At 45.9% G+C, this 21,705-nt stretch overlaps 1 protein-coding gene across 3 annotated transcripts in view; it reads right to left on the bottom strand.

The window, feature by feature from the left end:
* The window catches only part of DAAM2 (dishevelled associated activator of morphogenesis 2), a 119,941-nt gene that overhangs the window by 14,828 nt on the left and 83,408 nt on the right, over nucleotides 1–21,705 (bottom strand). For 2 of the 3 annotated variants that reach the window (XM_046004071.1, XM_046004072.1), the window contains exons 11-20: nucleotides 20,813–20,951; nucleotides 16,432–16,490; nucleotides 16,112–16,296; nucleotides 15,217–15,516; nucleotides 10,347–10,454; nucleotides 7,957–7,983; nucleotides 6,809–6,915; nucleotides 5,564–5,648; nucleotides 3,642–3,748; nucleotides 3,465–3,553 (exon numbers count right to left, since the gene is read on the bottom strand). In XM_046004071.1, the coding sequence (XP_045860027.1) occupies nucleotides 3,465–3,553; nucleotides 3,642–3,748; nucleotides 5,564–5,648; nucleotides 6,809–6,915; nucleotides 7,957–7,983; nucleotides 10,347–10,454; nucleotides 15,217–15,516; nucleotides 16,112–16,296; nucleotides 16,432–16,490; nucleotides 20,813–20,951 (1,206 nt within the window). The remainder of the gene's footprint in view (nucleotides 1–3,464; nucleotides 3,554–3,641; nucleotides 3,749–5,563; nucleotides 5,649–6,808; nucleotides 6,916–7,956; nucleotides 7,984–10,346; nucleotides 10,455–15,216; nucleotides 15,517–16,111; nucleotides 16,297–16,431; nucleotides 16,491–20,812; nucleotides 20,952–21,705) is intronic. The other variant, XM_046004073.1, reaches the window with a different exon arrangement.

Here is a 21,705-nt window from a genome sequence, read left to right as displayed (position 1 = left end):
TGACCTGAGCCGAAGGCAGATGCTTTAACCCACTGAGACACCCAGGCGCCCCTGAATTTAAATTTAAATGAAGACTTAAAAAAGAAAAATAAAAAACAAAATGAACAAATAAAAACCAGATACAGACTCATAAATACAGAGAACAAACTGATAGTTGCCAGAAGGGAGGGATGTGAGGGGATGGGCAAAACGAGTGAAGGGAAATGACAGATGCAGCCTTCCAATGATGGAATACATAAATCATGGAGATAAAATGTACAGCATGGGGAATATGGTCAATGGTATTATAAGAGCCTTACATAATGTAGCTACACTTGTGGTGGACATAGCACAATATACAGACTTGTCCAATTTCTATACTGTACATCTGAAACTGATATAACATGTGTATCAACTGTACATTATGTACACATCATGAAATTAGCAACAAAATAAAAGTAGAAGTTTGAATTGGAAAAAAAAGAAGCTATAACAGTGAATGATAAGTTTTGTCAGTACATAGTCAGTCTATGACCTAATAGCAGAATTACTCTTGAAGGGTATTAGAGTGGTTTCTAGTCATTTTTTTTCTTAAATTACAAGCAGATTGGTTAAATTAATTATGGTATTCAGACAATGGAATAAAGTGCAACACTGAAAACGAATAACTCACTGCTAGCAGTAACAATAGGGTAATTTACAAGCATAATGCTGAGCAAAAGGAACCAGCATAAAATTATGCATATACTTTTATGGATACATAAAATATCCATGTAATGGTATACTCTAGTATACCATTTATATGAAGTTTGAGACCCACGAAACCTTTAAAGAAGCTAGACCAATGGTTGCAGGGGGTAATGTTTGCGAGGAGACATGAGAAAGGGTGTTTAGGGCTGGCAACATTCCAGTTCTTTTTTTTTTTTTAATTTTATTTATTTATTTGACAGACAGAGATTTCAAGTAGGCAGAGAGGCAGGCAGAGAGAGAGAGAGAGGAGGAAGCAGGGTCCCTGCTGAGCAGAGAACCCGATGTGGGGCTCGATCCCAGGACCCTGGTATCATGACCTGAGCCGAAGGCAGAGGCTTTAACCCACTGAGCCACCCAGGCGCCCCAACATTCCAGTTCTTGACTTGGGTGTTGGTTTTACAGGTGAGTTTACTTTATGATAATTCATCAAGGAGGACACTTGTGATTTATGTACATTTCTGTATGCATATTTGAATTAAAAGTTTACTTTTGTAAGTAGTTCTTAAAAGTTTTTGGCAATTCATAGTGGTTGGGATGCTTTTTCTAACGTTGATATGCTACTTGAGAAATTTGCAAAAGAATCCTCCTAAAAATGCTAAAATGTTGGCAAAACAGAAATTGACAAGAGTTCAAAGGAAATCAGTATAAATGGGAAAACTCCCATTGCAATGCAGACATTTTAGATAAAGTCATAAGAATAATATATTCTTGAATATATTCATAAGAATGTTTACATTTGAAACCATATTCATCTTGACTATATTCAGTAAATGTATTCAAAATGAGAATCAGTAAATTTGGTATATTCAACAATGAACAGATTCATAAGAATATATTCAAGAAAAATATGTTTCATGAATATATTCATAGAATTGGTAAATCTGTCAAATTTGGTGAATTGGCTTTTGGCAAACTGACCCAGAGGCCGGGCTGGAAACTGAGGAGGGTAAGGTATCAAAAACTCATCAGCAGCTGAGATAGGCCAAATATTAGCTTACCAGGAATATTTCCCAGAACTGGAAGGAAAAATAGGAATTCCAACTCCTGTACAATTCTCTGGTCTCCACCCCTAGTTCAAGCCACTGACCTGATTCTGTAGGATACAACTTCAGCCACCTCCTTCTGACTCTCAGAGGAAGAGCCATCCAGACCTTTCTAGAATAGCTAGCAGCCATTGCTACGGCAGAGCAATTCGTACCTTCCCCAGTAGGTTATCCAAAACATGACTTGCTCTGCACAGCTTGATATTAAAGGGAGACTCTCCTGAGCATTTAGAGAGTAACACTTAGGGGGAGTTTTGGAGTGGGCTCTGAGATTATCTGAGATTCACCCTACCCAGGGGCTAGACTACACTGGTTCCACATCTCCAGGTGGCAGTTGCTCACATTTGTTCCACTGACCCAAGACACACAAACGGTTGAGCAAATATGTTGGCTCATCTCTGCATCCACTGCCTCATGCCCCAAGGGAAGTCTGCAGGAGGACAAAGAAGGTTGTATGAAGGTAGGGATTCACTCATCACCAGGGCAGAAGGTACTGCCAGACCTCAGACCTGCAGAGTCACGGCTGTCCTCGATCCTTCTCCCTCAGATCAATAATTATGATTACACCCAGCCTGCAGTTGCCGTGTGTGTGTGAATACACGTGGCGGGGGGCGGCGCAGATTGCAGAAAATGTCTGCCTCCAGCTCTGTCACACACCACCTACCCCCATCCCCAAACCTCCCTGAAGCAGCTCCAGGAAGGGCCAGTCTCTGGACTGGGCATCCCAGGGAGTGCTGGTCAGCCCTGGTGTCCAGCAGAGGGGGCCCATGCTCTGCTCCACCCCCAGACTATGTCCCTCAGCCTCCTGGACTCAGGCTCTCCTGTTCCACTCTGCTGTCCTATCTTCTCCACAAGTGAGCCTCACAGCCTCTCCTGCTTCTCTGCTCGAGGGTCTTCTTGGACCTGCCTGCGTTCTTCCCCAAAGCCCTGCCCCTCTGTCTTCTGCTATCGTCTATCAAGTACTGCAGGACAAAGAGTGAGGGATGAATTCTGAAGAAGATCTGGGTTCTAATTCTGGGTCCACCACTCCCTGAACATGGCCTCAGGCAGCATGTCCCCATTTTAGACCTGAGAGAATGGATACACCCAGAGGAATGTTGTGAGGACCAATGAGGCCCTCCACGAGGAATGTTTCATGCAGTGCTTGCTACATGGTTCTCACTGAATTACAAATTGACCATCTGGAAAAGGCCTGCATCAGAAGAGTTCCCTAACCCAGAAAACCAGATACCACCAGGAATTACCTTGCTAATTTCCTACTTTTCTGAAAGCTCACACTTAAAATAATGTGTCCAGAGGCCTCCTATGAACTTAGCCCCTTTCAGGCAGGGTAAAGATTGATGAGCTCAACACATGCCAGGCCCTGTTCTAGGAACTTGCTATTATCATCATCTGTTCAGCATTTCTGTCCCATTCTGAGGCAAACGTCAACAGACCCCCACCCTGGAGAGTATCTGGCCATGGCACAGGAAACATGTCACATGTTTGGCACACGTGTTCATATAAACAAGTGCATATATCTATAATAATCATAGTTTTAAATTTGTCCTTGGCTTTGGTTATTTCTGGGGGGGAGGCAGGGGCGGGGATTGAGAATGAGAAAGTTTTCTTCTATCCCTGTTCATTGATTTCCACCCCTGGGCCCACCCAGATGTCTCTCGACTCTAGGCCTCCCCACACCCTCAACCATACCTTCCACTTTGGGCTTTGCCTCAGCCAGTCGCTCCTGGAACTTCTTCTTGAAGAACAGGGCCTGCAGTCGCTGCTGGTAGTGGTCGATCCTGTGGACAGGGCAAGCTACATTGTGAGGCCGCCCCCTCCAGCCCCAGGAGCTAGCTTCAGCCCCTCCTTCGTGCCTGCTTCCCTGACCTGCTCATTTCATAGAGGAAGCGGTCAGCGCGGGCCATCCGCTCTATCTCATGCTTGTGCTCCTCGAGGAGGTCGATGTCACTTTTCTCTGGAATGAACTTGAGGAGCTGCAAAGAGCATCAGATGAACGTCAGACAGGAAACTGTGAGAAGCCGATATGGGAGTTCCCTGCAGAGATGCACATACACTGACCATGCTCAAGATGGGGGCGGAGTGGTCCTTAAAAGAGACAGGCATCCTCACGCAGTAGTTTTATGTTTCATTTGCCTAAAGGGGACCTCAGGGCACCTGCTCTAGACTTTTCTTTTTTCATTTTTAAAACTGAGATGCACCTTATATATAGTAAAGTATACTGTTCTTAAGTGCACAGCTCAATGACTTTTTCCTTTTAAACCCTTTTTTTCTTTTAAAGTTTGTTGAGGTATAATTTACATAAAATGCATCCACCTTTTGTTTTCTTTAAAAAAAAAGATTTTATTTGTTTATCTCAGAGAGAGAGCACATACACATAGGCTAGGGGAGAGGCAGAGGGAGAGGAAAAGTCCCAAGCCAACTCTGTGCTGAGCTCAGAGCCCCACATGGGGCTCAATCCCAGGGCCCTGAGTTTATGACCTGAGCTGAAATCAAGAGTCAGATGCTTAACCAACTAAGCCCCCCAGTGCCCCAAAATGCATCCATCTTGAGCGTGCAATTCAATGAGTTTTGACAAAACCACCAAGTGAACTCCCATCCAGATTAAGATACAGATTTCCATCCCCCAGAAAGTTCTCTTGTATTTTTTTCCATAAGCAACACATCCCCCTGCCCGTTATAGCCTCCCAACTGAATTCTATCACCTTAGATTAGATTTGCCTGTTCTTGAAGTTCGTATAAATGGATTCACGCTATGTGTTTTCTCTGGTGTCTGGCTTCTTTTGCACAACATAATGTCTGAGACTCATCCATACTGTAAGTATGGGTAGTTTGCTTTTTATACATTGATGAACAGTATTCCATTGTAAGAATATACCACAATGTATTTATTCACTTTCTTATTGATGGCCAGTTGTGTTGTTACATGAATAAAACTGTTACAAATATTCTTGCCTATATCTTTTATAGTCAATGTTTGTACTCACTTCTCTGTACCCTGCAGTGGGACTGCTGGGCAGGAGGGTAGGTTGAGCCTTTGTGTATGCTACCAAATTGTTTTCCAAATTGTACTCAATGAGAATTCCCATTGCTTGATGTCCTTGCCAACACTTGGCATTGTTAGTCTTTTCAGTATAGTTCTTCCGGCGGGTATGTGGTTCTGCCTTAGTGTGATTTACTATATATCTCTGATGACTAAGAGTGTCAAGCCACTTGGAAACTGTCTTTCACGAAGTACCCATTGAAGGCTTCTGCTTATTTTCAAATGGAGCTGTTTGTCATTTTCTCTCTCAGATTTGTAGAGCTCTTTATTCTGAATAGGAAGTGTTTGCTACATATACATAAAGTAAATGTCTTCTAAAGTTTGGCTTGTCTTTTCACTCTAGTAATGGTATCCTCTGATGAACAGAATTCTTAATTCTAATGAGGTCCAACTGATGGTGCTTTTGTTGGTACCTTCTAGGTTTCTCTTGAAGGACCCAATAAACAGAGGTGGAGGAGGTTGGGGAAATATATGATTATGGGTCACTCTGATTTTGCCTTGAGACCCGGGGCAGGGGGGATCATAGCTTATACCTCTTGTCAAAGACCTCAATCCCCTAGAAAAGATGCAGCCTTTCCCAGCCTCCCCTCAGAAAGGCTGGTCCAGAGTATCTATAAACCTTTCCCCAACTCCTCATCTTCCAGCCTGATTTTTCCTTGACCTAAGAGTCGTGGCCTCTCTGGGGGCAGGGAGGGGTGCAGCTGGACCCTAATTTCCGCTCCCATCCCTTCCCCACTAGGGACCTCACCTGCTCCAGCATGTCCTTAGCGAGGTCCTCCTGTTCATCCATCTTCAAGATGGCCTGCCGGATCTCCTCATTAGAAAGCTTCAACCTAAGGCAAAATGCTGCCCCTTAAGCAGCCTGGCGTGGCCCCTCTGCTCAGGACAAACCCCAGCCCTTCTCCTCCCCTGCATTCTCTCACTTACATGAATATGGGACTATATCCCTTATTGTTCCCCACTTACGTCTTCTGCAAAGCCTTCTCTAATTAAACTCATATGGTCTATTCCATGAACTCAATAATAATAAGATAGTTTGATCTTTAAGGATAAACTTGAATCTGCTGTCTTGCTGGAGTCTCTGTCATAACTGATAGGGACATTTGGGAGTAAAAGGGCCATCTTTAGTGTAGACAAAGAGACAGGCACAAGGTTTCTGGTCCTTCTTCACCTTATGCCTAAAAGATCTACTGCATCATCTCCACGCAAAGATGGGACTATTGACAGCCCACAAAGGGGGCTGCTTCCTGCTTCCTTCATTGTCAGAAGACAGAACAGCTCTCAGTCTTCTGACAGTGCCTTGGCTCCCGCACAGCTGTTCCCATACATCTTGCTGTCCCCTACACACACACACACACACACACAGCCCTTCCCTTTTCCCTCCAGATGCACACCACTTGGAGCCCTGGAGATACAGAACTCTCCCTCATCTTCAAGAGAGAAACTGAGGCCTGAGGACTGTGGGAAGAAAGAGGCATGGATGTCCCGAGATGGCTGGGGCAGCACTAAGAATAGTATGGGTGGCGGTGCCCTCTGACCCTGGCTCGGGGGGAGGACCCACACAGAAGCTGTGCTGTTCATGCAGATACTGCCCTGTTTGTTCTGCAGCCGCGGGAAATGCTTGGGGGCTGAGATCATGCTGCTCTGTGGCCTAAGCCTAGTGGGGCCCTCCATGGGCTTAGAGCAATGCTGCTGCCAGACGATGACCACGCTGGTCATCGTGACTGGGACAGTTTCCTGTCTGCAGAGCCCCACACTGCTGCTGAACATAAGCTCCCAAGACAGGGTTCTAGATCAGCGGTCTCCTACCATTCCCAGGGGACAGTGGGGGCAGGGAAAGCAGAGAGACAGCTATCACCCAGTCCTCGGCCACCCCTGTCCACCAGGCATTCGGTTCCAGTATACGTTTTTGCTCTAGCCTTCCCAGGGCTCTGCTTCCTTGGAGGGATCCATCCCTCCCAACAGGGGCTGAAGGGGCAGGACAAGCACATACTTGGAGAGAAGGATGATGCAGTTCTGTGCCCTTCGACCATCAATGACTGACAGCTCTTTGACTTTGCGGGAAGCCAGGTAGATGTCCTCTGTGGAGCCCAGCTCTTTCTGAAACCAACAAGCCAAGTAAAAATGTTGAGGTATACATATATGCTCCAATCCTCTCCTTGCCCACCCCCCAGGAGCCGCTCCCACACCAACCAAGGGATGCTCCTGGTTTGAGAGGAAGAAAGACGGGGGAAGAAAAAGACAGGAGAGAGAAAAAGGAAGGTGGTTAATAACCATCTCTACTAGGAAGCATCTGGGATTTTACCATGGGCTAGAACGGACTGAGGGCAAAGAAGAGCCCCCCTTTTTAAAGACTGCCCTTTCTGGACAAACTAAAGAAGGAACTTTTCCAGTGGAAGCGGGGTGACTGATCCCTATGGCTTTGGACAATGTTATATGATCCCCACATCCACAGAATCAGCCCTGACTCCACCACCCTACCCAGAGAGCTTCTCCAAGCCTATTATGGGAAGCAGCTTCCAAATCCCCATCAAGCCACAGTTCCTGGACTCCTGGGACTTCAGGCACAGCCCAATGTGCCCAGATTAGAGGGCATCCACAAGTTCAGAGGTGGGGAAACTGAGACAGAGTTCCATGAAGAATTCTCTCCACTGGGGTTCCAGCAGCAGATTCCCCAAAAATCAGACTCCGTCTCTTCTCTTGGGCCCTCGATGAGGCAGGCAGGAAACTAGTTTTTACCCTGAGAGGTCCCTCCAAGCACATGCTCTATATTGCACAATGATGTGAGGCTGCCACTCACATCATTATCCTTGTGAATTGTGCCCTTGGGATTGTGCAGTGCCCAACCTCTGCAGTCTTACAGGACAGCTTTGCCTTGGGCCAGGTAGGTAAGACAGACCTGGAATCTTTCTCCTTACTCCAGTAGACATTCACCTCCATTGCTGGTAGGGGTCCTTTTGAATTACTTCCCTCCCCTACATTTCTGCTTTCTCCTTGGGAACCCTTTCCTGTGTTGCTTATAGGGATGGGTCATAAAGGTAGAAGGCAGAATGAATAAGCCCTCTCTTTTGACAAGTACAGGGCAGCAGCCCAGGACAGTGGTTAGAAGTTAGAGTGTCCAGAGCCCCAAGAGTGACTCACCTGCTGAGAAGGATTAGTTATCAGCTCCTAGGCAGGTAGCAGCCACAGCCAACAGAGAATTAAACATGCACAACATTAGCCAAGAATTTCAGGGACCCCAGGGACAGTAGGAGAGACATGGGGACCCCCGAGCAGTGACTCTGTCCACCCCATCCCAATGAGACCTGCATGGTGGGAAATGGAGACTAGCAATTAGCCCTGGACAGGAGGTGCTTCTAGTGGGCATACACTCCCAGAGAAGCCACAAAGTGGGGAGCAGGCAGGTCCCCTGCCTGTCCTGGCCCCAGTGGGACCACCACTCCCTAGCTGGGACAGGACAGGCCCCCAAGCTTTCCAACACCAGGCCTTGGCTGCTATTCTTCCTTTCTTCTCTGTTGGGAAAATGCTGAGATGGCAGAGAGCATTTCTCTGCTGCTGGATGACTTCACCTTTCTAAACAGAAGAGGAAATACAACCAGAAGGGGCCAGAAACATGCAGAAGTTGCATTCATTGAGGCAGAGGAAAGCAGGTGTCCCTGAGTTTCACCCCTTCCCTTTGTCTTTTGGTTTCCAAGGGAGCTAAGGAGGCAGGGCCCACACCCAGTTCTCCCTTTTGGGCCCTGTTGGAGTTGAAGTCACTAACTCAGAAGCTGCTTAGAACACAGTGGGAAGACCATAGCTCATGGGACCTCCCCCTCCCCACCAAAACATGCAACCTGGGACCCAAGATAGGGAGAGGCAGCCACCAGGGACCAGGGCCACACAGCCTCTGGGATCTTTCCAGATCTGCTGCTGTGAAGTCAGCCTGAGTCTGGGCGACCCACCAAGTGGCAATAGTCTGGGTGAGCCCAGCCCCACAGAAGGGGATTAAGAAAGGAGACAGGGGACTCAAGGGGACTTTCCACCTTAACTTTTCTCCAGTCATTAAACCCAAAGGCCCCAAACCCAGTTTGTTCTAAACCCCATAGACCTCTTTCCCCACTGCTCCCCATCTTAGCCTCACCTTGGGGCCCGGACACTGGGTGGGCTGGCCTGGAACCCTGCCCAAGAGAAAGACTCTCCAACCAAGAGGAGGTCTGTGTGATTGACCATGCCTGATACACTCCTTGTACACACTCCCTCCAACCCACTTCGGAGCACCGGGCACAGGAGCACCAAGGACTCAAGAAGAACCCCTTCCCACTCCTGTTAGACCACAGATGCTGGGGGTGGCCATGCCAGCCTGATGTGGGCAGAGACTAAAAATGTTACCTGGAATTAGGGTAAAGAATCAGATACCTTGATCACCTACTTTTGACTTAAATAACAACCATCTCGTTTTTCTAGAATGCCAAGTCAGGATCAGAGCCCTGCCCCAGCTCTGTCCCTTTGGCTAGACTCCTAAGAGGAGTCTCATGTGCTCTCAGGAGGGATTGTCCACAGGTCTAAACTTGTCAGAATGCAGAGGGGGGCCCAGCCACAACAAACAGCTGCTACTCAGGGCCCAGGAAGCCGCAGACCCCACTCACAGTCACCTGGGGTGTCCTCAGGGCTGGCACCCTGGGCTCAGCTGAGGGGACCAGAGAAAGTGGCACAGTGTGGAGAGGAAACAACCCTCAGAGAGCACTCTAAAGCCTCAAGGCTGGGAATGCCCAAACTGGACTTGGCGGGGGAGGACCCCCAGATGTGCTAGCTACAGTGCAGATTCCTCCGCCCCGACTCACCTCCTGACTCACATTCATGCGAGGACGAGGAGTTAGAATCAGCACATCTGGCAATCCGCACCGCACTGCCTCTGGAGTGCCCTGCATTCTGCCACGCTCCCACTCCCCCTACTGCAGTCAGAAGAGCCGGCTGATTGGCCAGCCATCTGTAAGCGGAGTCTGCAGAGCAAAGCTCAGGGCTTTCCCAGCCTGCCCAGGCCCAGACCCAACCTCAACCCCATAACCTGACCTGGAGCAGCTCCACCTTCCTGGAAACAGACATCCTCAGCTAACTGACTCCCGGGGGTGCTGGCAGGCTATGGTGGAGAGAGCAGTTTGAAACTGATCATTCCTGCTAGGTGTAGTATCTAGACCCTGGGGTCAAAGAGAGAACGGGGGTCAACAGTAGCCAGGGCTGTGACTCCACCTCCAGGGCTCCAAGATGAAAGAGAAATGGAAAAAATGTTATTTCATCCCTCGGTGTGTAAATACACACAACTATGAGCCAAAACTGTAATACAACAGGATATTTCCCCTACTGCACTGCAAGTCTCTAATTCTGATCCCTGTACTTAGTAAAGTATGGTACCTAATAAGGAATAAAATCATTCAGTATACATGGGAGGAAGGGAGGGAGAGAAGAGAGGTTGAGGGTTGGGCTCAAGGGGCATAGGTGAAGCCAAAACTAGAAGTCAAGACCTAGAAGATGGGGATGTGGAAGGGTCTTACCTGGTGCCTCTGATAAGCTGAAAACATTTTTTCAAAGTCCTCTAGGTCCAGAATCCGAAATACCTGCATGTCATCAATCTCATTCCATACGGTGCCAGGGACACGTGCCTAAGATTCAGGGCAAGGACAAGACCCAGTGTTTGACCCAACTCCTTCATGATGGAGGGGTCCAATGTCTCCCTATCTCCGCCTGCTCCCAGCTGCATGAACTATAATAGTCAGGCCTTCAGACCTTCAGAAAGGGGGTCAATTCATCTCCCCCAAACCTTCAATACTCTGTTCCAGGGCAGAGGCCAGAGTCAACCTCCTGTCCTTCCTTTCTAATAGGGCCGCATAGACATGTGTTCCAGAAATCAAACGGAAGGCAGGAGTGGTGGGTAGGTCAATATGAATGATGGTATGAAATTCCTTCCAGAAAAACCAAACCAAACCAGTGTTTTCAGGGCACACTCCTTAAAGGTCGGGGTTGGCTAGAGTCACTGTGAGAGATAGTGCCCACACATATCTGAGATCTTCAAATCCTCAGCACATACTAGATTTCCCATATCTGAGATGGTCATTTTCTTTCCCAGAGGGTCTTCCTCCCACTTTCCCAGATTCCCAGAAAATGGGAATGACAAATTGTCAGAAAGTGGCAAATGCCAAAGCCTGGGACATCCTGGTCCCTGGAGTGACTGCTCAGGCCAGCAAGACTGCCACAGCTTCCTGTTGGTCAGATCCAGGGAAAGTGGCCTATCCCTCATGGTTGGAATGCATCCAAGGGTTCACATTCCCAGCTCTCCCCACCTAAGCACTGCCCCACCTTTGTGTGGGACCCTGGCACTGAACCTCCACGCTGGGGAGAGGCTCCATCAGCAAAGCTGAGAAGATCCCAGTGGTCTTATAGCACCCCAACAATGGCTCAGAGGCCAAAGAGCTCAGCCCCTCCCAGGGTGCTCACTTCTGTCCTCCTAGGAGTACTGGCCTCATCCTGAGCTTTGCTGTCCTTTAAAATGGAATCTCCCACCTTCCTCTGCCTGGGGGGCAGATGAAGAACCTTCCTAAGGCCACTATCCCCTTCTCCCTCCATCTCCCCCTCAGCAAGGCTTAGAGAGCAAAACATACCTTTCACTCACTTTTATTTTCTTAAACTCTGGAAAGGGGAGGCTAGGCCAGAGCAGGGGGGTGTGGGGACATTCCTGTGGCCTTCCTAAGGCCAGGGACCCTCTTGTGGAATGCCGGGCTGGGAAGCTTAGAGCAGCAAGGGATACAGGCAACTGGCCAAACCCAACACAGACACATTCTTTTCATGGCAGAAACAACCACTGTGTGTGTGTGTGTGTGTGTGTGTGTGTGTGTGTATACAGGAGCATGCGTAAAGTAGGGGAAGGGGACTGGGGAAAGGAGCCAGGCCCCTGGAATGGAGTAGATGGGAGGCAGAGAGAAGATGGGAAGGGAAACTGAATCAGGAAAGCAGGGAAGGGAAAGCTCTCAGTGGTCCCCATCAGAGGCTAGGCCTGAAGTGGAAGTGAGCTCCATGGGAAAGCCCACACAGGTAAAGCTTGCCACTGTTCTTTACTCCCAGTGAGGATGGGCTAAAACAGGGCTGGAATGCAAGAGCTGGATGGACAACACCAGGGAGACTTTCACCAGGGAGAACAGACTGAGTGCCCAGCTCTCCCATCCTCCTTGCCAAATGTCACCCCAACCCCCTACACAGCCCCCCGTGGAGGTGAAGCTGAGCTCTGGAGACATAACCCATTTCCTAGTATTCTCCACGTCCTATGCTTCTCAAGGCACCTTGATGCGCCCACTGTGTAGAATGACCCCTGACTTTAAATTTGTATCACTCTGGCCAAAACCTCATCACCTCCTGTTTAAATCCCTGGGGCTTCGGTCCCTCTAGACATACCTTTTATATGCCAGGGAAATCTTTCCCCAAAACCCTTTTCATTGTGTTTCTCTCATTGAGAGTTTGGGGTCAAAACAGAGCAAGTGAGCGTGTACTCCCAGCCTCATGACTACTTGGGACCATTGGCAAGTAGGAGGGTATCATTTTCTTCTCATTTCGCACAAAAGGAAGCAGAGTCTCAGCAATGCTTGCTTAGTGAGTTGAAGGATTAGGTGAGATAACACACTTAGGCGTGCATGGTTGTGCCACTAATAACTCGCCTAATACTATTATGAATTCCTGAGTCAGTCACTGTTCCAAGTACTTTATATGTCAATTAATCCTCACAATAATCCTTTGGTGTGGATGTCATAATTCCCTCCATCTTGTAGATCAGGAACCTGAAGCCCAAATGCTTAAATAACTTCTGGCCACATGATTAAAAGCTTCGGAGTGGGCTAACAGGTCCACAAATATTATTCAGTCCCCTCCACTCACTCCTGCTGAGCAATGTCTACAACTCCTATGAGTCCCCCCCACTTCCCATTCCATCACACCTGTATTTTCCAGTCCAGGAATGATACTCTGGCCTGCTTTGGGTTCCTGAGGAATTTATATAGATTTTATTACTGGACCCCAGAGAAAATCCTAAGTCCAAAGCTCTATTTGATGAAAATGTTGCAAAAATATTAGTTGCCTTGTCTATTTTCCTTAATTGTTGAGGGGTCTAATCAACTTTTCATTACCTTTAAAAATTTTTAAGTTATAAAAAAGGCAACTTACTGAATGAGAGATGATATCTGCAAATGATATATTGAGTAAAGGCTAAATACCTAAAACAGATAAGAACTTACACAACTCAACACCAAAAAACCTCAAATAATCCAATTAAAAATGGGCAGGGGACCTAAATAGACACTTTTCCAAAAGAGACATAGAGATGGCCAACAGATACATGAAAAGACTCTCAACATCACTCATCATCAGGAAAATACAAATTAAAACTACTACCACCTCACACCCGCCATAATGGCTAAAATCAAAAAGGCAAGAAACAACAAGTGTTGATGAGGATGTGGAGAAAAGAGAAGCCTTGTGTGCTGTTGGCAGGAATGCAAACTGGTGCAGCCACTGTGGAAGACAGTATAGAGAGGTCTCAAAAAAATAGAAATAGAAATACCATACCATAGCAAAACATATAGAGTCATAAAAATCACTATGTGTATGCCCGAAACTAATGTAACATTGTGTCAACTATAATAAAAAATTTTAAGCTTTTTTTAAAGAAAGCAAAAATAAACAAAAACCTTTAAGTTATACATTGTAAGTATAGGAGATAATTTTTTTTTTTACCACAAAGAGGTATATCTATTATTTCTGATCATGAACAATGAAAATTTCCACACAGCCTGTGGCCTTTGGTACTGCAGAGTGGTTTGTCCGCTTGCCTCATGACAGAGGATGAGGACCCACAGGGTGCAGCTGTGCAGTACAGTTGTCACAAATGTCAACCATGTGGCTTCAAAATTCTGCTAACAGGTGGCTCTAAAATTTTACCAACTTAGATTGGAGATGTTATCAGAGACCCATAACTATGGGTTATATTCATGCTTTGTCTTTCCACCTCAATTATAAAACCAGAGGTAAGAGGAATCTTAGAAATCTCATAGATAAGCAAACCGAGGTATAAAGTGAGTGATTTACGCAGGTTGCCCAGTTAATTAGAGGCAAACCTGGTTTAGTTGGAGTTTAGAACCTCCCCTTCAATCCCTGCCTAGGATCTCTAGGTGTTTCCTTGAACAAATCCCTAATTTGCCAGATTCAAAACTCTCACAAGACAATGCTTTGTCTCACCTTTTATTATTATCCATTATGACCCCCAGCAACAAATCTTTACACAAAGAAGCCCTCAGACTGACTGGCTAGCTGGTCTACATTAGAAGAGGCAGCTAACATATAGCTGCCCACCTATTTCACAATTCCACGTTTCTTCCCACTTAAGTCTCCTTCTGAACTCATTTAAGCTTGCATAGAATGGTATAGTTATGAATTCCCCAAGATTCAGACCAGGAGGTTCATACAAAAGGTTTGAGGGCATCCCTTAGTCCAAGCTCCAAAATGGTGTCTGCATGGCCGCTGAAGTGTGTGTATGGGTCAGGCTAATTGAACTCAGTTACTGTGTATGTGTTACAGCTCAAGGACAAAGCCACAGGTCCAAATAGGATTTAGTATAGAACCAGAGGTAGGGCTCGACCCAGGCTGGAACTGGACTTAAATTACTAGGAGTCTAATGTAACCCAGGGCAAATCTACTTCATGCGTGTGAGAGTCCGACAGAGGAACCAACACCCACATGTGGACCTGGGATTGGTGATTATTAGAATAGATAACATTCATGAAGACCTCACACCACTGAGCAGTCTAGAAAAGTACCCAGTGTGTCTACTTCCCACTGGGAGGATGCCAAAATGGCTACGTCTTGACATGAAACTCTTCATGGCAAGGGTGCTGTCCTGTCCCCTTCCAAGGCCTCATCATTTCAGTCCTTTGAGCACACCAGCCTGATCTTTACCATCTCTAGACCTTGGGCCAAGTTCTTAGCCTATATCTTCCACTCTTTTCCTCAAATAGACCCTATTCTTAAAACTCTAGCCCAGCCATTGTATTGTCCAGAAAGTGACTCTGCTTGGCCCATGCTCTGGTATCAACATAACCCTATTAACCCTCACCACATACACATTCTGTCTGCAGGTGGTTTTACCAATGTGACCCTTAGCACATGCCAAACTATCTTCTCCCAGCATAGATGTTCTTCCCAGTGGACAGTGAGCTGTCTGGCATCAGCAATCCCATCTTCTGCATCTACTGTGCCTTCCCTTCCCCCTACCCAAAGAAGGAACCCAGAAGGGGAGATCTGCAAACAATGGGCAGGCAATCCCTGGGGCTGATTGTTACTGGTTATGGGAGAATGGATCTACTTATCTTTTCTTTGGTTACTTACCTCATTCAGCTTGACCCAGTTGAAGGACTTCAGTGGATGGGAAGGCTGGGGGACACACTTCTTCCTGAGTGGAATATCACTGCTGGGGCAGGGGTCTGGAGGGAGAGGCAGGCCCATGCTGAAGCATGGTGGGGCACCAGGAGGAGTGGGAGGCCCACCAGGTGGAAGAGGTGGCGGTGGAGGTGGGGGACAGCAGACAAATGGGAGAGGGGGCGGAGGTGGAGGCAGGTCATTGGTTGTCATTGAGGAAGACAAGGTAAGTGGGCCCCCAGGGGGAGGCGGGGTAGATACTGGTCCTGTCTGTGGGAAGACAGAAAAATCAAAAAGACAAAGCCATCAAGCTTTCAAGACCGCACCACACTATTCCTTTCCTTATTCTTACTCACCTATACTAGAACCCCAATCCTGCTCTCACCTCTCCCACACATTTTGTCCCCCCACTTCCTCTCTGTATCCCAAATATCCAATATACACAGACACAAGCACAGACACATACACATAGGTAAAACACACATACATAACACTGGACAAAGTCATAGTTATCACAATGGAACAGCAGGAACGCTACATATGGTTATGTATGCTACTCCCTGCACAAGGACATCCAGCTACACACGGAAGGGGTGCAAAACCATACTTGCACTCTGCTTTGCCAGGTATGCTTCCTGGGAAAGTGTCACCCAAGGTAAACAGCATTGGTTTGGTTTTTCTTTTTTCCTAATTAACACAAATGTAGCAACCCTTACAGACTCAGAGGTCCCCTCTATCCTGGCCTGAGCTCCTCCTCTAAATTCTCCTTCATTTTGAGGTCCTCAGCCCTTCCCCACACCTGTTCTTCCCACCTCATCCTGAAGGTCTCAGCTCAATACATAAAGAGAGGAGGGTATCCACGTACTGAGATTTCACTGAGTTGGGCTACCAGCTCTGCCACTTGTCCTCGAGCCTGGCGCAGCTCCTGGGACTCTCGAGCCAGCTTGTCCTTCATCTTGTTCAGTGTCCGCATCATCTCTTCCTTCTCTAATGTTTTTGTCTCACATTCTCGCTCCTTCCTCTCCAGCTTGCTCACCAGCTCCATGTGTTCTGGGATGGGAGTAGGACAGGAGAGAAAATGGGAAGGGACGATTGAATATGCATGGGTCCACCTCTAATGGGTCCTGGGCTGGGCAGGGGAGGGGTTGTGCGGAGCACGCAGTGGTTTGAGGCAGAGCCCCTTACCTTTCCGGAACTTCTCTGCCTGGTCTCGCCATTGTTTCACCTCATTCTCATTGATGAGCCTGGTGAGGAATATAGGGGAGGGTCTGTTGATTGTTGACTCATTACTTCCCGAAAGATATATCATCCCCCTATTCCCCACATCAGTTCCATGATCTCCAATCTGTCCAGCCACATCCAGGAGGCTAGGATTTTGACTCTCCAGATGTCTCTCCAGGTCCTCAGCTCTGCCCAGTTCTCATGTGTCTCTCTGTGGACTGTGAAAACTAAAAAGACCCTCAAATAACTTATGATCCAACCCCTTGTGATATATTTGAAGCTCTTGAGAGCAGAAATGAAGACAATAGCTTAACTAATGGTAGAACTAGGACTAAATCTCAGGCTTCCTTTAGTTGTCTAATGACTTGTACACCTTTGTAAAAATAAGTTTTTGCATTGAAAGAGATCAAAATGTTAGCCCTACCATGATACAGGCTTCCAAAGACCAATGTATAAGAGCAAGAGAAATCGCCCATCCCAGCACCACAGAATGAATATGTTGAGGGTAAAGAGGGGATGTATCTAAATCACAGGAAGTCCTCATTCATGTCCAACTCGTGTAATGAGGATTAAGCTATTATCTATCTAGACATCAAAGTGTAATAGAGATGAAATCCCAAATGAGACCTGAATAATCAGGTTTTTGTTTTTTGTAACTCTAAAAACATGGCAGAGTTAGATCCATGAATCTTGGCCTCCTCAATCAGATGAAAGATATAAAGAGGGAACAGAGTATGGAAGGGAACATAATTTTTTAAGAGAGTCTTTGGAGAGAGCCATTGCTGTCCTTCTTGGAGGTCCTACCTCCTTCACCATCATCCACTGTCTTTGTTGAACCCAATTCAGAGTTTTTTTTTTGTTGTTGAAAAAAAAAACTTTTTTTTTTTGAACCCACATTCCCTGATGTTGGGAAGGAGGCATGGTGGACTGGGGTCCAACTTGGGGCCAGGCAGGTCCAAAGAGTGAAGGAACATTAACCAGGAGAGTGGTGCTCTGCTGGGATATCCAGCACTCTTAGACTTTGTTGGCACAGAGATTGCATGAAGATTTCTCATGCAAGCATCATGGAGAAATTGGGCTGATGCCATTTTAAGTCCTGTTCAAGATGTCCACCTAGCAGAGAAGTGGAAACTTGAACATTGTGCCATTGTGTACTAGATGGCTAGTGAATCAGGGGCTGATGGAAGGGATGGTACCACCCAGTCCCAGGGGATAAAAAGGCCTTAAATGGCCAGTGGCCAGGGTTTTATAGTGAGATGCATGTGCCAAAGAGCTTCAAAAGATCCCAGAAATAATCCATGTCTTCACCCATCTGCCAAGGCCAGAGAATAGGAAGCCTGTTTACTAAGTTACCTGATCAAGTAAGATCTTTTCATCTTCTCCTTCCTTCCCCTGCACTGTGATAGGGGTTAAAAACTGGTTAGCTAATAGAAGGGGGTACGTGTGTACAATGGGTTAGAAGAAAAACAGAACAGAGAAAGTCAGTCAATCATTACACATGCCCTTCCCACTGCAACTTCGAGCCCCAGTCCAGGGAAGAGAGAGTGAAGGCTAAATCTAATCTAGAATTCACATAGTTCACATCTGGGACTAGTTTTTCTAGTTGCAAATTTGAGACTGTTTAAAATGATCTTAGGACTTCCATTGTGCAAGAAGAAGCAAAAACTTCATTGGATCTGAGGGCAGAGGAAAAGCTTCCCCACTAAATAGTGCAAAGAATTGGTAGAAAACAAAAATAAAAATCAGAAATAAATTTGTGTTTTGATTACTTTTCTATTTGCACTTGTCCAGCATACCAGGTAGGATTAACCACATCAATACCCAACTACTTGCAAAATGAAAACAATAGCATGAATAGTTCAAAAATCATTATCTACTTGGCTTTGGTATGTGACCAAATTTTGGTATGTGACCAAATTGAGAGCCAATTTATCTCCTTAAAGGGCAATTGGATCAGACTTTCACTAACGGCAACATTATTTGAAAAATCCAAGATTTGAAAGAAGCCCAAGTGTCCATCAATTGGTTATTGGATAAGAAGATTTGGTGCATTTAAATGGTGGAATATTATGCAGCCTTTAAAAAGGATGAAATCTTGCCATTTGCAATGACATGGACAGAGCTAGAGAGTATCATGCTAAGTAAAACAAATCAGTCAGAGAAAGACAAACCCATGTGATTTCACAGATAGATGGAATTTAAGAAACAAAACAAATGAGAAAAGGGAAAAAAAGAGAAAAAGAGACAAATCAAGAAACTGACTCTGAACTATAGAGGACAAACTGATGGTTCCCAGAGGGGAGGGGGCAGAGGGATGGATGAAGCAGATGATGGGGATTAAGGAAGGCACTTGTCATGATGAGCACGGGGTGATGTATGGAAGTGTTGAATCAGGACATTGCACACCTGAAACTAAAATAACACTATATGTTAACTAACTGGAAATTAAAATTAAAAATTAAAAAAATTAAGTCAACTAAAAGTTTAAAATTAAAAATTAGTATCTTAGCATAACATCTGATTACTAATTGATGTGACTTTAAACTTGGTTCTGTGTTTCTCAGTACACAGGGTCAAAGATAAGCCAGAAGACTTTAGGCTCTGACACCCTTATCCAAGAGCCTTAGTTAAACTGCCATGCTCTATTTCAGTGATCAGCAAACTTTCCCTAAAGGGTTAGAATAAATATTTTAGGTTTTATATAGCAGGTACAGTCTCTGTCACATATTCTCATTTGTTTTTAAAAACACTTTAAAATGTCAAAACTATTCTTAGCTCATGGGTCATGCAAAAGCAAACTGGAGGATTGGTTATCTCACAGACCACTGTTAATGGTCTATCCTCTATCTTCCTCTATCCACTCCATGCAATGAATCATTAAAAGCTGAGTGCAGGGACACCTGGGTGGCTCGACTGGTTAAGTGTCTGCCTTTGGCTCAGGTCAGGCCAGGGTCCTGGGATCGAGCCCCACATCAGGCTCCCTGCTCAGTGGGAAGTCTGCTTCTCCCTCTGGCTCTCCTCCCTACCCAAGTTTGTGCTCTCTCATGATCTCTCTCTCTCTCAAACAATAATTTTTTTTAAAGCTGGCTACAATGACAGTACAGACAAAAGGCTGATATCCAGTATCTATAAAGAACTTCTCAAACTCAACACACACAAAACAGATAATCATGTCAAAAAATGGGCAGAAGACATGAGCAGACATTTCTCCAATGAAGACAAACAAATGGCTATCAGACACATGAAAAAATGTTCATCATCACTAGCCATCAGGGAGATTCAAATCAAAACCACATTGAGATACCACCTGACACCAGTTAGAATGGCCAAAATTAGCAAGACAGGAAACAACGTGTGTTGGAGAGAATGTGGAGAAAGGGGAACCCTCTTACACTGTTGGTGGGAATGCAAGTTGATGCAGCCAATTTGGAGAACAGTGTGGAGATTCCTGAAGAAATTAAAAATAGAGCTTCCCTATGACCCTGCAATTGCACTGCTGGGTATTTACCCCAAAGATACAGATGTAGTGAAAAGAAGGGCCATCTGTACCCCAATGTTCATGGCAGCAATGGCCACGGTTGCCAAACTGTGGAAAGAACCAAGATGCCCTTCAAAGGATGAATGGATAAGGAAGATGTGGTCCACATACACTATGGAGTATTATGCCTCCATCAGAAAAGATGAATACCCCAGTTTTGTATCAACATGGATGGGACTGGAACAGATTATGCTGAGTAAAATAAGTAAAGCAGAGAGTCAATTATCATATGGTTTCACTTATTTGTGGAGCATAAGAGATAACACAGAAGACATGGGGAGATGGAGAGGATAAGGGAGTTGAGGGAAATTGGAGGGGGAGAAGAACCATGAGAGACTATGGACTCTGAAAAACAACCTGAGGGTTTTGAAGGGGCGGCGGGGTGGGAGGTGGGTGAGCCTGGTGGTGGATATTATGGAGGGCACGTATTGCATGGAGCACTGGGTGTGGTGCATAAACAATGAATCCTGTTATACTGAAAAGAAATTAAATTTAAAAAATGAGAAAAAAAAAGCTGACTACATCCCCTATAAACTTGTGTTGCTCGATATGATAGTCCCTAGCTATGTCATATGGCTATCTGAATTTAAATGAAATAAAATTTTAAATTCAGCTCCTCAGTTACACTATCCACATGTCAAGTGCTCAGCAGCCAGGTTTGAACAGGGCAGATATGGAACATTTCCATCATATCAGAGAATTCTATGGGGCATGTTCCTTAAGGTGCATTTGAGGCATCTGGTTTACGAGAGAGAGAGAGGAGAGAGGAAGGAGGAGGAAGACAGGTGAGAGCTGGCCACTGCTCACATGTTGACAATGTTCTTGACGTTGAAGTTCTCCAAGGGAGCCAGGTCAGGGTCCACACCCCTCTCATCCTGGAGGACAATCTGCTGAAGGATTCGGTCCAGGAGCTGCCACTGCTGGAAGTAGCCACCGTTCCGCTTGTCTGCAAAGACAACAGGCACCATAACATTACTGAGCCCTGGAACACCCTGGGGCCCTGCCCTAGAGTCATGGCATGGGCACAGGCTGATGAAACATGCCCTCTCCCACCCTTGGAAAGCTCCCAGTCTGATGGAAGAGGCAATGATTCTACTGATGCTGATGGTGATGATGGAGATTCACAAGTGCAGCCATTTCTTGATGATCTGCAACTGACTTCCTATGAGTGTGTCAATCCTCTAGATACTTTCTCTACTCCCTGAAGTACTTCTTGGCTGTCTTTGTTCCCTGTAGGCACCCTGAATAGCCTACACCTTGGGAATACAAATTGTCTTTTCCATTATCTAAAAAAAAAAAGCACCTTTCAGAAAGTAAATCTGCTCCAAAATATTACCTGCTAAATAATGAAGTCTCCAGGGAAATTTAAAAAAAGAAAAGGTTTTAGGATTATCTAGGCTGTTGTTCTATGGTGAAAGATGAATGGAAACTCATTACAGGTATGCACTACAAAAGAGAGAGAGTCAGAATGGGTTGGAGAAGTGCTAATGGAATCCAGGCTGATTTCTTGGTGAAGGTGACCCGGAACTGTGAAGGCAAAGGCTTGTGTGTAATGCTGACCTCACAGGGCTCCACTCCTATCCTCTGTAGTCATGGTTTGGTGGGACATGGGTTTTCTTTTCATGGCTAGCCACAAGCCCCTCTTCCTCGTCTTGATCCCAAGTACTTTGACCAACAAAAGGAGGTCAGCCAACATGAGG

Source organism: Meles meles, chromosome 5, assembly GCF_922984935.1.
Source record: "Meles meles chromosome 5, mMelMel3.1 paternal haplotype, whole genome shotgun sequence".
NCBI lineage: Eukaryota > Metazoa > Chordata > Mammalia > Carnivora > Mustelidae > Meles > Meles meles.
Note: the sequence above shows the minus strand (reverse complement) of the source record. Positions and strands in the feature narration are given on the sequence as shown.